At 46.1% G+C, this 16,796-nt stretch overlaps 1 protein-coding gene across 1 annotated transcript in view; it reads right to left on the reverse strand.

The window, feature by feature from the left end:
• Positions 1-2,821: 2,821 nt before the first annotated feature.
• RDX (radixin) overlaps positions 2,822-16,796 on the reverse strand; it is a 95,014-nt gene continuing 81,039 nt past the window's right edge. Inside the window, exons 15-16 of the mRNA XM_042957703.1 lie at positions 5,840-5,933; positions 2,822-3,386 (exon numbers count right to left, since the gene is read on the reverse strand). Of these exons, the coding sequence (XP_042813637.1) occupies positions 5,867-5,933 (67 nt within the window). The 3' untranslated portion in view covers positions 2,822-3,386; positions 5,840-5,866. The remainder of the gene's footprint in view (positions 3,387-5,839; positions 5,934-16,796) is intronic.

Here is a 16,796-nt window from a genome sequence, read left to right on the forward strand (position 1 = left end):
TGGGAGCGGAGCCGAGCGGGTGTTTTAACAAACCCTCCAGGTGACTCCAATGGCTGTTCAGGTGACAACGCGCACGTGTGGGGGCCCACCTGCCTCTAGCGGGAGGAGGAGCGGGCCGTACCCGGTGCCTCCAAGCAGACAGCCGGGTCCCCACGGGCCAAGGCGAGGCGAGCCCTGGGCATCCCCTCCTCTGCACACTCACCAGCCGGGCAACCGCTCCCACCTGCTCAGAAAGGGGGCGGGTGGGGCAGGGGCGGGAGTGTGGCGCGTAAGAGCCTCTCGTGGAAGCTGGAGGAGGGAGGCGCCCCCACCCACGTGTTCCTTCACACGTGCTGCTGTGGGTGATTAGTGACCGGAAGTGACCAGCTTTTTCCCTTTTGAATTTTTTTTTTTTTTTTTTTACTGTTTATTTTTGAGAGAGACAGAGACAGACAGTGCAAGCAGGGGAGGGGCAGAGAGAGACAGAGATCCGAAGCAGGCTCCAGGCTCCAAGCTGTCAGCACAGAGCCCCACGCGGGGCTCTAACCCACAGACTACGAACCCCGAGAACATGACCTGAGCTGAAGACAGACGCTGAACCCACTGAGCCACCCCGCTCCCTAGCTTTTCTCTCTTTTGTTTGCTAAGCCCCTGTCGTTTTGCCTGATGGAGACTGAAGTCGCTTTCCAAGGTCAAGGGAGGCACTTCACGGCACTGTCCCTCCTGGTGAGGTGGCTTCTTGGTCTGAGGCTTCAGCTTCCCACCCGTGTGTCCCAATTCAGGGTCAGTTTAGCCTTTCTGTCCTCTGCAAAAGACAGCTCGAGGGGCGCCTGGGTGGCTCCGTCGGTTAAGCGGCCGACTTCGGCTCAGGTCATGATCTCTCGGTCCGTGAGTTCGAGCCGCGTGTTGGGCTCTGTGCTGACAGCTCAGAGCCTGGAGCCTGTTTCAGATTCTGTGTCTCCCTCTCTCTGACCCTCCCCTGTTCATACTCCGTCTCTCCCTGTCTCAAAAAGAAATAAAACATTAAAAAAAATTAAAAAAAAAAAGACAGCTCAAGAAGGGACCCAGCCGATGGCACGTGGAAAGTGAGAGCTGAGTCCCTCTTTCCTCCCCGTTGGAGAGGTGGTGCTTTGACTTGCCGTTGCCTTAATGCAGTCGTCCCTCTCTGGATGTAAGCCACCTTCCTAACTCTCTCCTGCCTCTCCGTTGCCCATTTTTGCCCTCTCGTGACCTTCCATGGCTGCACTGAAGGTTGGCTACTCCCTTCCCTTGGCCAGAGGAGGAGAGACTCAAAGAACAGAAAGGATCCCGGAAATCATTCAGTCCCAACACCTCATCTCCCAGCAGGCCCATCAGAGGCGCACAGGGGGGGAGAAACATCCAGGCCCTGACTCCCAGTCGGAGGCAGAGACGGACGGGTGCCCAGGTTTAAGACCACTTCTCCATCCTCCACAGCTCCATAAACAAGCTTACGCGGCGGTGTCTATAATTGGGCTTATCTGTTATGACGCCATCGCCAGAAGCAAATGATAATTTGTCACCTGTCTTTTTAGATAACGTCCCCCCATATCACCAGCCATGGCTAGACCGTGGGTGGAAAATGTCTGTGTGGGAGTACCGCGGGGAGTTTGAGGTGAAGGTCGCCGGAAGGTGAATTCACAGACCCGGCACCTTCCTGGTTATGAATCAGTGGCTCGAAGGGTTCGACCACGTGATTTCCTCGGGCCCTCCAGTCTACGCTGCTCTAATACGTAAAAAGCAGTCTTGAGGGGCGCCTGGGTGGCTCCGTCGGTTGAGTGACCGACCCTGGATTTCGGCTCAGGTCATGATCTCACGGTGGGTGAGTTGGAGCCCTGCACGGAGCTCTGCGCTGACAGCATGGAGCCTGCTTGGGATTCTCTCTCCCTCTGTCTCGGCCCCTGCCCCGCTCGCTTGCACTCTCTTTCTCTCCGTCTCAGAAGAAACACACACTTTTTACGGAGCCGTCTTTCAACCACTGGCATGGGACACCCGACTTCCAGATCTATAACATCCCGGGGGCGGAAAACTTGTGCGCCAACTTCCTCTTGCAATCGAGGAGGAGCCTGAGAGACAGCAACCTGATGAGAAACCACAAAGTATGTGATTCTCTTCTCAGTTGCAAAAATGCCTGATAACCAAAGGTTTCAAGCGAATTATGAGACCAGTTTGGGAACAAATCCTCCTTGGCATGAGACCGACGGCATGATCCCCGCCAAATCGAAAGGTTATTTGCTCAGGGGTCTGTCCCCGTTAGGAGGACATTTGCTTAAACGGCTCGACTCCTTACCCTTGAAGAACATCGGGGACAGGTGGAAAATTCAGCATCATGTTGGCGTATTTTGCCTTTTTTTTTTTTTTTCTGGAAATCTTTAAGAGGTAACTCTGTGGCCGCGGGTGCCTGCCGGGTGATTGTAACACATTTCGTTCTCGGAGGACTTCAGAGCCACTGTTAAAATGGCTCAGAAGGCACACTGTCACCCAATCCTCTGAGCTTCAGCCCTGGGACATTTGAGCCACCCCAGAGTGTCAGACATAGTGCCCCTTGGTGAATTAATAATGCCGCGTCACATCCCGGCTCTGCCCCCACGCTCCTCAGGCTTCTTTCGCCCAACACCGGCCAACTCCAAACTGACACTCCGTGAAATCGCGGAGGACGAGGACGGGGCAGGCGGGTCGTGCCAGTCAGCAGGGCAATTCCTTGAAAACACGCTATTTATACACTGCCTACCGCGAGGGTGCAGAATCAGGCGCCCCAGGCTGATGTTAGAATATATTTATTGCTACATTTATATACAATTATACAAACAGCCCAGACGGGAGAGGGAATGTAGCGTCGATTTCTCCAGACTCCACACATGTGCACAAGTAAACGGAGCAGTATGCCACGACATTTGCTCTCAGTTCGAAGCCGAAAATAAGTCACATACGTTTTGTGAAAAAGTGGAAAATTCTAGGAAATGCTCTCCATATATCCCTCCTTACAAGCTAGACATGCAGAAAAAAAAAAAAAAGTGGGTTCTCAGAAGCCAATGCCTTCAGGCATCTCTTGAGGGGGCGGTGCCTTGAAGACAGGACGAGGCGGATGCTTGGGGCCGCAGGGCGCAATGCACAAATTCCCAAGTCCCGGCCCAGCTTCCTAAGGTCTGTCCCTAGGAAAGGCAACCAGGAGAGGTTTGGAGAGAGACAGAACAGCGAGCGAGGGAAAACCAACAGTAAACTGAGCCGTGAAGAGAACCATCGGCGAAAGAGCCCTTGGTGGGGGGAATTCTTGTCCATCCGGTTCCAGCTGAGGTTCAGGGTTCGGGGGGGACAGACACATTCAGAACATCAGGCACGGCTTGGTGTGTCCTCGTCCTACAGCTCGCCGTGTGTCAGATGCCAGGGACCTGCACGAAGACAGGGAGGGAACAGGAAAGTCAGGGGAGAAAGGACTGGGCTACACCTGCATATTGGCATCGCAGAGCTGGTGAGGCCTCGGACCTGGACCTCCTCCCACATTTCGTAGGGGACACTTAGCCACGGTGGAGTGTGCTGAATTATGGGGGGGGGGGGGCAGGGAGCGCTCCTGAAGCCGTGCGCTGAATACAGGCTGTTCTGGGACGACCAGAAGGCAGGTGGCTCCGGCCGCAGCCCCACTACTGTTCCCATCTCAGAGGGAATCTAACGGAGCAGATCTCGCCACGTTCAGACCCAGAACTGCGAGGGGCGGGTCTGAGACCGCTCGTGTCCCAGGTACGAACACCTTCGTGATGTGAATCACGGGAGAGCAAGATGAGCAGGCTGGGGGTGGGGTGGGGGGAACAGGTGTGCCCAAGGGGTGAGCTCACATTCCCTACACCAGCTCTGCCTTCCACACCTCAGGCCACCTCCCCCTCGAGGGTCCGGCATGAGGGTCTTCAGATCGGGTCTCACCCGGCCTCCCAGGCCACCGTCAACCTAGCCCCTCAGACAAAGGACAAGGCCTGGAGGATGAGAGCAAGAAGTCTGGGAGTCCGGACACCCCAGACCGCCAGAGGCTTTGGGGAGCGATGGGCAATTTGGCCCCCTGGCACCTGTGTCCATGGGGCCTCTGTCCCTGAAGAAACCAGCCAGTTCTCACTTGTCTGTGACTGTACGTGAACCTCTGATTCCTCCTCCCCGTAACGCCACGGGCTGGCCACAACAAAGACCGCGTGAGATTTCTGCTGGGACGCCCTAAGGACAGCAGCAGAAGGACCAGAAGACCACTCGCGAGTCCCTATCCCTTCTCCTGGGTCCACGACATCAGCCACAGAGGCCCCGGCACTTTTCCAAGGCTGCCAACTCTGTGACATTTCAAGCTGAAGGATGTGGCGATTGCCAACTCCTTTGATCCTTTAATAAATTCATCTGGGGATAATTCAGAAGTCTGTCATTTGATCTTGACTTTCCCGGTGAGTCATGCAGAAACCTTCTCTTCCTGCTTCTGACGACAAGAGCACACAGTTAAACTCGCTCAAAGGATTTGCTCAAAAAAAGCAAAAACGTTAACGGATGACAACCGGTGAGGGGACAGTCGCAAATCATCAGGTACATCTTAACTTGGGGGGCTTTTGCCCATCGGCAAACAAGATGGAAAGACTTACATAAGTCCCTGCATTGGAAGCAACGGTTTAAAGAGGAGTAGCCAGGAAGAGAACCGTCTGTGGCTTTCGCTAGGACATAAGAGCATGTGCGAAGTTGGGATTTTAGCTCAAACCCCAGGAATCAGGAATATGACTAACTGGGACTCTATGAATTTACAAGCACCTACACCACTTTCAAAACAATGATGCATGTGCCACAAGCCTTTCAAGTGGACGTTGAAACACTGGAAACATTTGGGTGATGTCACAGAACGTCCGAGCTTCTTGGACGACCTTAAACTCATTTTGAAGCAATCCAAAATCCTGGGCCAAGGAAGCACATCATTTCTAAAAATTCTGGACCTGGGTCGAACTTATATGACCATTTTTTAAATCTCATTTAAAAAAAAATCTAGGGGCGCCTGGGTGGCTCAGTCGGTTGAGTGTCCAACTTCGGCCCAGGTCATGATCTCATGGTTTGTGAGTGCGAGCCCCACGTCGGGCTCTGTGCTGACAGCTCGGAGCCTGGAGCCTGCTTCGGATTCTGTGTCTCCCTCTCTCTCTGCTCCTCCCCCGCTCGTGCTCTGTCTCTCTCACTCTCAAAAATAAATAAATGTTAAAAAAAATTAAGAAAAACAAAAAAAGCAATGGGAAGGGTCTTAACAGTCTCCGCCAAGGAAATTAAAGAATTTTAAAACAACCTGTTTCAAGGTAACCGTGTTGGTCAAGGACTTTTAAATGTTTCCAAATTGAGATCATTGCAGAACACGAACCTGGCTGATGAACCGATTCTGGATCTCTTCTATTCATTGTATACGGACAGCCCTTCATTTTTCAGTCTTTCTGAATTCCCGGCAGCACACGGCATCACCTGCGTGAGCTTGTGCTGCAATACTCACTCCACATCACAAAAGAGAACAGTCTAAAGCAGCCTGTCCCATCAGCGCACATAGATTACGGACAAAGTCTCATCTTACCCAACGTCAAAACTAGTAGATTGGAGGAAGATGTGCGTGACTGGCAAAGAGCCCAAGAGATGCAAACAAGGGAGAAAGAACCTTCAGGGGGTGGAACTAGATGCTGTAACGGTAGGGGTTTCTCCAGGCGACCTCCTTTGGGGATTCACTCCACTAGATTAATGGTTCCAGGCTGTGGGTGAACAGATTTGGGTCTTATGGGGTCCAGCCAAGGGGCGGGCATGGCGGGTGTCATGGAAAGGTGGGCTGGCCCTGGCCATGGCCGCCATTTGTACTTACCTAGCGAGGGAGGGAGCCTTCTTCCTGTTACATCTGCTTTATACTGCTTTGACAAGAACGCATCTGGAACAGTGCATACAGTTTGGGTCCCCACCTTTCAAAAGAGACATCAGGGGTTAGGAAGCACTTAGCAAAAGAACCCAGAAGGAAGTCAAATAGTACAGAATGACAAAAGCACCCTTGTCACCCCGGATTGGGCAGGGCCTCCTGGGCAACCAAAGTGCCAAAGCAATCTTCTTCCTAATTTTTAACTTGTGTTTTTTCCAATCCAGTCTTGAATCTCCACTGTTACAATGTGGAAATAAGAATCAGGTGACATCTCCCTTTCAAATGGATGCTAGAATTCTAATGGTTGTAGCAACTCCACACAAATAAATCGGTTTCACGAGAATAATGGATCCCAAAGTGTTAAAATAACACTGATCAGATTTTATATTTGATTTGAGGTTCTCTAGTGATTAATCTAGGCACTATTAAAATGTCCTTTGGCCACGAAGCAGACTCACAGACCTCCTTTGAAATCAATATGTCTTTGAAGAAGCAAATTCTCAACAGACTGTGCCTGCCTGCCAGAAAACCGGGGTGGATTAAGACAAACGAGAAATAAAAACCTCTTCTGTGTCCGTGTTGGCACTGCAGAGGTTAAAGAGATCGATTCCGGCCCTACTTTCTCTGGTCTGTCTCCTGCAGCTGACTCACCTTCCATTCTCAGGGATAGCCCTTAGAGACACCAAAAATGAAGTCACAGTAAATTCTACAGAGAAGTCACGAAACCAGCCAAGCTTATCCACGCCCGAGTTCTCGGACTGGGGAAAACACTGCTCACAGTACGTTCTATGCTGTGGTTCAAGCAGGTAGAAATGCAGTTACTGGAAATCTCTATCTTATACATCAGTTATGTACCGGAAGGGCATCTGTGGTGAGCTCTTTCCCATGGACGGCACGATTTCAGTGGTAGTTGTTTCCAGGCAGTTTAAGCCATAATGAAAAACTGAGTCTTTGTAGTCAAATACAGTAGAAATCCCTTATTTGTCAAAGCTAGTAGTAAAGGAACACAGAAACCATGAAACTTATTAACAGTCTTAAAATTTTTCTGTAATACTTGAGCTTGATGTTAAACTGGGCAGGATTAATTAGGTGATTAAGGAGTACCTGAAACCTGAGAACATTTCAAAGGGAACTTGAAGTGTTTTCAAGGACTCTGAAGGTCAGCAGGGCTGGTACTTTATTGTCTCAGATTTCATTAAAAGATACGTCCTGTGTTTTTTCCCTTAGTTCCCAGCACTACTTTTACCATGGTTAACCACAACTGAGGTAGATTTATACTCATAAAAGAACAAAAGGAGAGACTGGAAGGCAGGAAAAGAAGAAAACAAAGGAAGGAAAAAAAGAATGATTTGCATGAGTATATTGAGGAAATTTGGAAGAGAAAGTGAAAGAATGACATGGGAGTAAATGGGATAAATGTAAGGTACAAGGAAGAAACAGAATTAGATTAAATGTCAGTGATAACAGAAGAAACCACATCTATACATTTCCCTAAAAAGTAACAAAAGCGGGGCACCTGGGTGGCTCAGTCGGTTAAGCATCTGACTTCAGGTCATGTCATGATCTGCTGGTTTGTTAGCGTGAGCCCCGCGTCGGGCTCTGTGCTGACAGCTCAGAGCCTGGAGCCTGCTTCCGATTCTGTGTCTTCCTCTCTCCCTGCCCCTCCCCCGCTCATAAGCACTCTCTCTCTCTTTCTCTCTCTCTCTCAAGAATAAACATTTAAAGAATTGCTTTAATAAAATTAAAAAATTAAAAGAGATCAAGTCAGAAATTTCTAAATTTGCCACCAGGTGGCGCCATGAGATTAAAACAACTTGGTTGAACACCCAACCCTTGAAGCGGGTGGGTCTACTGTAGAGGGACAGGTATCCACAGTACAGGGAGTTCAGGATTTGTGGAGCGCCAAGTCATGGGTTAGGACATAGATCAGATCAAGTTACCTCAGGACGGCAAACTTGGTTTTACAGTAGAAAATCTACCTAATTCAGTATGTTAAAAAAAAAAAAAGTACACGAACGTATTATCGCCATATACATTTGCATTTGATAAATTCTAAGCCTTATCTTTATTAAAAAAGAAAATCTAACAAAATAGACGTATGTATATAAAAGGAAGTTTCATTAACTCAATAAAGGGCATGAACCGAAACCTAGGGCCAACATGTAGTGGCAAATGTTAGAGCTGTTGGAAGCATTCCTCTTAAATCAGAAATTCCAGTGATGTCCAACATGGTACTGAAATGTTCAGTTAAGTCAACACAGTAACATAAGAAAAGTAAATGTTATACAGATTGAGAAGACAGATTGAGAACTGCCATTATTTGCAGGTAACTATGTAGAAAGCCTAAAAGATTTCACAGATTATTAGAAACAACAAGAATAAGCAAGGTCCCTGCACATAGGGTCAGCAAACAAAAATCAATTTCATTTCTATATAGCAGCCACAAAGAGTTTTAAAATGTAACTTCTAGAAGTTAGTGAAAATTAAGTTGCTTAGTAATAAATCCAGCAAAAGATACACAGGACCTTAAAGCAAAAATTTAAATTTTGGTGGAAGGCATTAAGGATGATACCAATAAATGGAGAAATATATTCATGACTAGGGATGCTTAATATTGTACAGATGTAATTTCTTCCCAAATTAATCTAATTATTATTAATGCATTTCCAAACAAACGCTTTTATCCTTATTTATTTACTTATTTAAGAGAGAGACAAAGTGCAAGCAGAGGAGAAGGCAGATGGCGGGACAGAGAGAGAATCTTAAGCAGGCTTCACTCTGACCATGGATCGATCCCATGACCCTGGGATCATGACCTGAGCGGAAATCAAGAGTCAGATGCTCAACAGACTGAGCCCCTGCCCCTCCCATACAATTTAAATGAATTTTTTTAGTTTTTCTAATGTTTATGTTATTTGAGAGAGAGAGAAATAATGTGAGATGGGGAGGGGCAGAGAGAGAGGGAGACACAGAATCAGAAGCAGGCTCCAGGCTCTGAGCTGACAGCACAGAGCCCAATGCAGGGCTTGAACTCGTGAACTGTGAGATCATGACATGAGCCAAAGTCGGATGCTTAACAATGGAGCCACCTAGATGCCCCCAATTTAAATGAATTCTAATATTTATGTAGTAGAAAGGATATCTGGCTGGCTCGGTTGAATATGTGACTCTTGATCTCAGGGTCCTCAGTTCAAGCTCATGTTGGGGGTAGAGATTACTTAAAAAAATAATAATAATAAAATTTATGTAAAATTTATGTAAAATTATGTAGAAAAGGCCAAAAAAAAAAAAAAAAAAAAAACAAAGGGCCAAACCTAGTCAGGAGTTTATTATTAAAGCAAGGTGGAGAAAAAAGAAAGAAAGCTCTATCAGAAATTAAGACTCAGTATAAAACTAAGACTATAATTAAAACAGAATGCTATTGACACAGGGATAGACAGACTGACCAATGGAAGAGAACAGAGACTGTACATGTGAATCCTTAATATAGGTAAGAAGTGGCAATGCCTCAATGGGAGAGGGATGGAATATTAACATACTGGTCATCCGGATAGAAAAAAAAAATGGATCCATACTTCATCCCATACCCAAAGTTACTTCTAGCTGGATTAAAGACTCAAGTGTAAAAATAACCAAATGCTTAGAAGAAAGTTTAAAAACTCAAAACTTTTAGAGAAGATATAGGGGAATACCTTCATGATCTCAAGGAAAAGAAGAATTTCTGAAACAAGATGCGTGCACAAAAATTGCCACAGATCACAAGGAGGAAGATTTATAAATTAAGCTGCAATAAAATTTAAATTCGTATCCATCAAAAACTCATAAAAATGTGAAAAGATGAGGTAAAATTTGGAAGGCGATAACTGTAAAACAGTTAAGTATCAAAAGATTAAGGGCCAAAATACAAAGAAATTCTGTGAAGCAATTACATCAAGATAAAGAAGCTAATAGAAAACAAGCAAAAAAAAAAAAAGTCACTTCAAGGAAGAGGAAACGTGAAAGGCGCATAAATATAAGAAAGATTCTCAATTATAGGGGCACCTGGGTGGCTCAGTGGGTTAAGCAACCAACTTCGGCTCGGGTCATGATCTCATGCTTTGTAATTTTGAGCCCCACATCAGGCTCTGGGCTGACAGCTTGGAGGCTGGAGCCCGCTTCCGATTCTGTGTGTGTGTGTGTGTGTGTGTGTGTGTGCGCGCGTGTGCGTGTGTGTGTGTCTGCCCCTCCCCCGCTTGTACTGTCTCTCAAAAATAAATAAAACATTAAAAAATTTTAAAAAAAGATTCTCAATTGTAATAGTAATCAAGAACATGCAAATTAAAAACACAGTAAGATACCTATCAAATAGGCAGAAGTTTAAAAATTCTGGTAATATCACGTGTGGTAAAGATGTGAATGTATCTTTACTTTGAAGAGTAATTTAATGGCTACATAAACTGAATAATTGCCTCCCAACTAGGTCTCTGCCACCGAGATACTACTGCTTACATTCACTAGAGACATGTCCAACAAGATCTATGGCCATGTTGTCTGTAAAATAAAAAATATTAGAAGACAAATGTCCACCATCAGGGGAATGGATAAATGGTAGAGTATTCAAGTGAATGTACTCACAGCAGCAAGAATGAATGAACCACTACTATATTAGTCAAAATGCGTGTGTGTGTGTGTGTGTGTGTGTGTGTGTTAAAACTATCTAAAGTTCATATGCATGCAACGCTAGACATCATATAAACTAGGTATCATATTGCTTGTGGACACAAACACAGTAAAACCCACAGGGAAGTATGATGTAATAGGGGAAGGCCTCAGAATGTCAAAGTTACCGTCGATGTACTATTTTTTAAACTAATACATGAGTATCTATTTTATATATATATATATATATGTGTATATATATATATATATATATATATATATATATACACACAGATCCTTTAACAACACAGGTTTGAACCCAAGCGCATAAATCCACTTACATGGGGATTTTTGTGAACGTATTCACAGTACAGTACTATGAATGTATTTCTCTTGCTTATGGTTTTCTTAACAGCTTCTTCTCTCTGGATAATTTTATTGTAAGAACACAGTAGGTATACATATAAGACACAAAATATGTGCTAATCAACTGTTTATGTTATTGGTAAGGCTTCCACTTAACAGTAGGCTATGAGTTTTGGGGAGTTAAGTTAAGTTTGGGGGAGTCAGAAGTTACATGCAGATTTTTGAGCAGGTGGCTGGCATCCCAGGCCCTCATGTTGTATAAGGGTCAAGTGTATAATAATACATAACATGTTTTAGTAATAATTTAATAATATAGATAACAAGAATGTATACATTCCTTTTTATTTCCCCTAGGCACATTTCTTTCCCTAACACTGTTGTAAAACATTCTCTAGTTGTTATGTGTTTAAAACCATCAGAAATTAATGGAGGAAACATACTACAACAGAGAGAAAAGCTATAGATTTTGGTTCCAGTTATCTTTGGTCTTTGAACCATTAGAATTTGGAAGGTCTCAAAGAAAGCATCGAGGGAGAAAAGTCAATAGTTACTCTGAGGACAGTGAAGAGAAGCATTCACATTATTGCCATGGTGACAGACACTCTCACCGCAAAGTCAGGGCTTCTCACGACGGCTGTCCGAACAGTTCAGCCTCCTCTGTTAAGAAGGCAAGTTCATGGAACCCGTATATACTCATCGAATCAACAACCTGGGGAGGAGGCCCTGTAATCTGCATTTAGAACAAACTCTCCAGGTGATTCTGATGCTAGTTTGAGAACCACTGCTCAAAGTGCTTCCCGTGTATAGAACAAAACAAAACAATACCTTTCATTTCAGCAAAATGAGACCCCTCCATGGTCAAAAAAATTCTAGACAGTCAGGAAAACCACACCACTGGCCTGCGGGAGAACATGCATGTTTTTCCAGCCCTTTAATTCAGGGGTCAGCAAACCATGGCTCATGGACCAAATCCAAACCCAGCTCCCCACCTGTTTTTGTAGAGGCCATGATTGAACGTAATTTTTTTTCAAGAAGAATATTTCATAATATAAAAAAAATTAAATTCAGATTACAGGGTCCATACGTAAAGTTTTACTGGAAGGCATCCTTGCTCATTCATTTATACACACCTATAGCTCCTTTTGTGCTACAATAGCAGAATTGTGTAGTTGTGATAGACATTATCTGGCCTACAAAGGCAAAAATATTTAATACGTGGACCTGGACAGAGAATTTTCCACTTCTGCTTTTGTCCAATGATTAGAATCTACCAACATAAAAGCAAACTATAGACAATCATAGTGATAGCTTTTAAAAATGCAATTTTCAGGGTGCCTGGGTGGCTCAGTTAGTTAAGCATCCGACTCTTGGTATCACTTTGGGTCATGATGTGGTTGGTGAGCTCAAGCCCCACATCAGGCTCTGCGCTAACAGCCTGCTTGGAATTCTCTCTCCCTCTCTCTGTCCCTACCCTACTCATGCTCTCTTCCCTCTCTCTCTCCCTCTCTCTCTCAAAATAAAAAACTTGAAAGAAAATTTTTAATACAATTTTCATTTTAATACTGCAGGCAAAAAATCTAATAGCTTTAAGAATCATAAGGAAAGTTAAATCAGATCCATTTTTAGCTACAAAGTATATCAAATAACCCACATAGAGCATCTGGAAAATGTTACTAATTATGCTCCTTTCTCTCTTCAAATGTTCTAATAAGTGCCAAAGAAGTGACTGATGAATTTTAATGAAACACTCTATCACACTGAGTTCTGAAAACTAATTTAGCAATCTCCTCCTCCAGACGCTGACTCAGGTGGTTAACCTCAATGTAAGCCCGTCTTGAATGCTACGCAGACTTCCTTCCTCAGGCCTCACACTGTGGCGGCCTTCCTCTCTTCTCGGGTCTGCAGCTCTCCGGGCAAGAGCCTTCTTCCCTCTGATGCCCAAGCTCTTGAGTTGTCTTCCAGACTGAGTTTACTTCCTTTCACCAAAGACCTGCTCGCAGAGTTCCTGAAATATTTTATTCGACGTCTACTGCATGGCTGAGAAAGCCTATTTCTATCCATATTCATGTTCACTTCTCGAATTCATTTTCCTCCGGGTGTCTGAGATCCCTCGAGCATAAACCCTCCCTTTGATTTCTAAGGCTTTGACACTCAATAAAAGGAAAAGGTTGCTTGCTCACCCCCACAAAAGTAAATCATGTATTTCAACTTTAAGTGATATTCCTAATTTTGAAAAAGAAGCACTAAGCTCTCAGCAGTCTGGTGGAACCAGCCTGTGCAAAACAGGTGAACAAAGAAGTCTGGTCTTCAATTTTGTGGGGTCTGATCTTCAGGTTACTGTTATTCCATATTCACCTTAATATGGAAAGCATTCTGGGGTGCCTGTCGGTGAAGCGTCCGACTTCGGCTCAGGTCACCATCTCATGGTTTGTGAGTTCAAGCCCTGAATCGGGCTCTGTGCTGACAGCTCAGAGCCTGCAGCCTGCTTCAGATTCTGGGTCTCCCTCTGTCTCTGCCCTCCCCCTGCTCATGTTCTGTCTCTCTCAAAAACAAATAAACATTAAACATTTTTTTAAATATAGAAAACATTCTTCTTTGGCCTTTAAATTAGTGGATACATTCACTTTGAGTTAGGCAAGACGGGAAAATCCGCCAAAGGGCACTGTCCTATAAACATATCTCGGTTGGAAAAGTAGTTAGTGTTTTGTAGTAACAAGGATCTGGGTGGGCTCCCAATTCAAAGAAGACCAAACCCAGATGCAAACTATGCCACCCCTGTGCCTTGGGGTAGGTTACTCAACTGTAAAATGGAATAAGGCACCTACCTTCAGGGACACCTGTAGCATTTAGGACATCCTTGTGTGGATGAGGAAAAGTACCCTCTCCTCCAGGCGGATGCCGCCCTCTGTGGCCCCAGGGGCGTGTGCTTGTTGAGTTGTGTTCACCCTGAATTTACACTTCTGTCCCCACGCTTCTGGCCCTGGACTTTGGTGAGCTCCTTGTGATCTGGCTCCTTCCCACCTTCATCTCACACACCTCTGTCCTCTGGGGTCGCTCAGCTCTGGAGATGTACGGCCCTCCTTTCTGTTTCTTGAACAAATTAAGCCCTTTCTTGCCTCCTAATTTTGCATATCCTGTTCCCTCTACCTGGAAAGCTTTCAAGCGAAGTCTGTAAATCGGTGCCCAGCAGGCCACTTTGGACAAGCAAGTAACGTCGTTGGGTTTACAAAGCATTTCCTAAAATGTTTGAAATAGCTGGCATGTAAACTTTAGGAGCTTTTCACATAAACTTGACATTTCAACTGAAGCGTCTCAAGCATTACTCTTTGAATGTCCTTTTTAAAAAAGCTGTTTTCTGGCTTTTCTTGGAAAGCCAGAAGGTACAGCAACAGAGGGCCTGTTGCATCTGAAAAGCCGCTATGCTCATCAGAGCACAAGACTCCTGTTTATGCACAGCCGCCTTGGGGCCAGGGCACTCGGGGGTCCCTCTGGCGCTTGCATTCACATCCAGATTTAAATAAGGAAGAGGGGGAACCAGGCTTCTCTTGTTTCAGGAGGCAACTTACGTGCCACCTTGTACGGAGACTTTCTGACCTTCCAAGCCCCATTACCACCCCCATATCTTCCCCAACTCAGTCCTGTGTTCCTTTCATCATATTAAGTTGATACAAATGTGCTGCTTTTATAGGTCAAAGATGCTTGGATAGCAGCAATTTCACATAATTTAATTGAATGCAATTCACAACCTTGCAATTACTCTGTGCTTCACGTCCTTCTGTAGAAAATAACACCATTGGGGTAAGGACCTAGTCTCATTATTATATCCTCAGTGACAACTATGTACACAGTACCTGGTGGCTACTAGGTACTAAAATATTTGCATGAATAAATAAAATGCAACAACTCCTCCCAACGGAAGTTCCTTAGCAGCCCCGGAACACACACAAGATCCGTTTTCACCCATCCTGAGGTCTCCAGAGTCAGCCCCAGTTAGACGTAGACTTTCCTAATCTACTCAGCTCCAGAGCTGGCTTTAGTCCCAGACTTCCGCCTCTGCCCACCCCGCCAACGCCCCCAGTTCCAGTGTTAGAAACTACTCCGAAGCTGTGATTTTTCCTAGAACCCCTGTACAAACAGCACAAGACCACTGCTGGAGGTCCACCGAGGCGTTCCCTCAGCCTTACGAGGAAGAGGAGGAAGCCCGGGGGACGGTGGGGGCGGGGGGGGGGGGGAGGATGACACTTGTCCCTGAGCTAAGTGCTGACAATCACAATGGCCTCTGTGTGCCTGGAGGTGCCAGCAAGAGGCTGGCCGCTCCCCAGACCCTGGTATGTGTCCTTGTCTCATAGTCATGCCATCCCTTAACTCTTCTGTTTCCTTCTCTAGACTATGAGTTTTTAAAAATTATCTGTGAACCCTCAAGATCTAACTTCAAGTGCTGAACAGATGTTTAAGAGCGAATGAAATTATTCCAGTAGCTTCGGTCATTCAGGTGCCACACGGGGCGCCCCTGGAGGGTCAACATGGACACAGATGCTCATTGGCTGGCTCTCATCTCATGGGCTCGGGAAGGGGTGCGGGGCTAGGGTGCACACCAGCATCTGCCTCAGACACCTGCACTTGACAGAGGACACGGCGGGGGAGAGGAAAATGCTCTGTTTTCTGTTTTTGGCTGTCATACCTGTTGTATGCACAGGTTTGTGGGAATACTTTCCAAAAGACACTGTACAGTTAAGTGGGAACAAAAAACTATTCTAATTCCACAGAAACGGCTCTTTTCAATTATTTGCTTGTTGCCAGAACCAGTGTGCACTTTAAGTGCTGTGACAGGCCACCACGCTGGTGGTCACTCACGCCGCCCAAATCCCTGAAATCCCGGCCCTGTGGTGTACGTGCAGCCCTCTCTCCAGGTTGCACCTGACATCCTGTCTCTTCTGCTCTGGCAGCACCTGGGCTGCAGGACCCTCACCAAGGTCCTCTACCAAACCCAGTGTCTCTCCCTACCCTTTCCCCTTGGGAGGTATCTTCTGACATCCCGTCGGCATTCCAGACCTAAATTGTCCAAAATGACACGTCACAGGCACAGACGCAACTATTCCCCTCACGATTTTCTAGTTTCATGACACCAACTTCTGAATCTCGCACTTCATGCGTTTAAGATATAAACTGGCGATCCCACCACAGCCGGGCCTTCCGAGCCTCCCCGTGCTGGTCTATGCGGTCCCTTCTATCCAGACAGTCTTCCTACCTCTGTCCCCCCTGAGAATAACTCATTCTTGGGGCGCCGGGGTGGCTCAGTTGGTTGAGCATCTGACTCTTGATTTCGGCTCAGGTCATGATCTCATGGTTCGTGAGTTCAAGCCCCACGTCAGGCTCTGTGGGGACAGCATGGAGCCTACTTGGGATTCTCCTTCTCTCTCCCCCCCCACCCCCGCCCTCCGCCCTGCATGCACGCATGCACACTCCTCTCTCTCTTTCAAAATAAATAAATAAACTTAAAACTTTTAACTTTTAAACTTGAAAATAAAAGAATAAAAAAAAAAAAGAAACAAGTCTTAAAGGTTGGCTGAGGGGTGGTCTCCCTCCGGAAGCCTTCCCCGGGACCCTCCGGCAAGATTAGGAGCCTTCGTTCTGACCTCCCAGATGCCATCCATCCGATTCGCTTAACAGACAACACGAGCATCCACCAGGTGTCAATCACCACTCCAGGCACTGGGCACATGGCCTTGCCCAAAGCTCCTGCCTTCATGGAGCTTATGCTACAGCAGAAGACAGACGGCCCCTGACTTACAACCTCCCAAGGACGTGAGGGTGATACACACTCAGTAGAAACCACACTTCCAAATTCGTACTTCGCAGGCTAGCACCACGCGGTATGATCCTCTCTGGTGAAGCCGGCGGCGGC

Source organism: Panthera tigris, chromosome D1 (assembly GCF_018350195.1).
Source record: "Panthera tigris isolate Pti1 chromosome D1, P.tigris_Pti1_mat1.1, whole genome shotgun sequence".
NCBI classification, from domain to species: domain Eukaryota; kingdom Metazoa; phylum Chordata; class Mammalia; order Carnivora; family Felidae; genus Panthera; species Panthera tigris.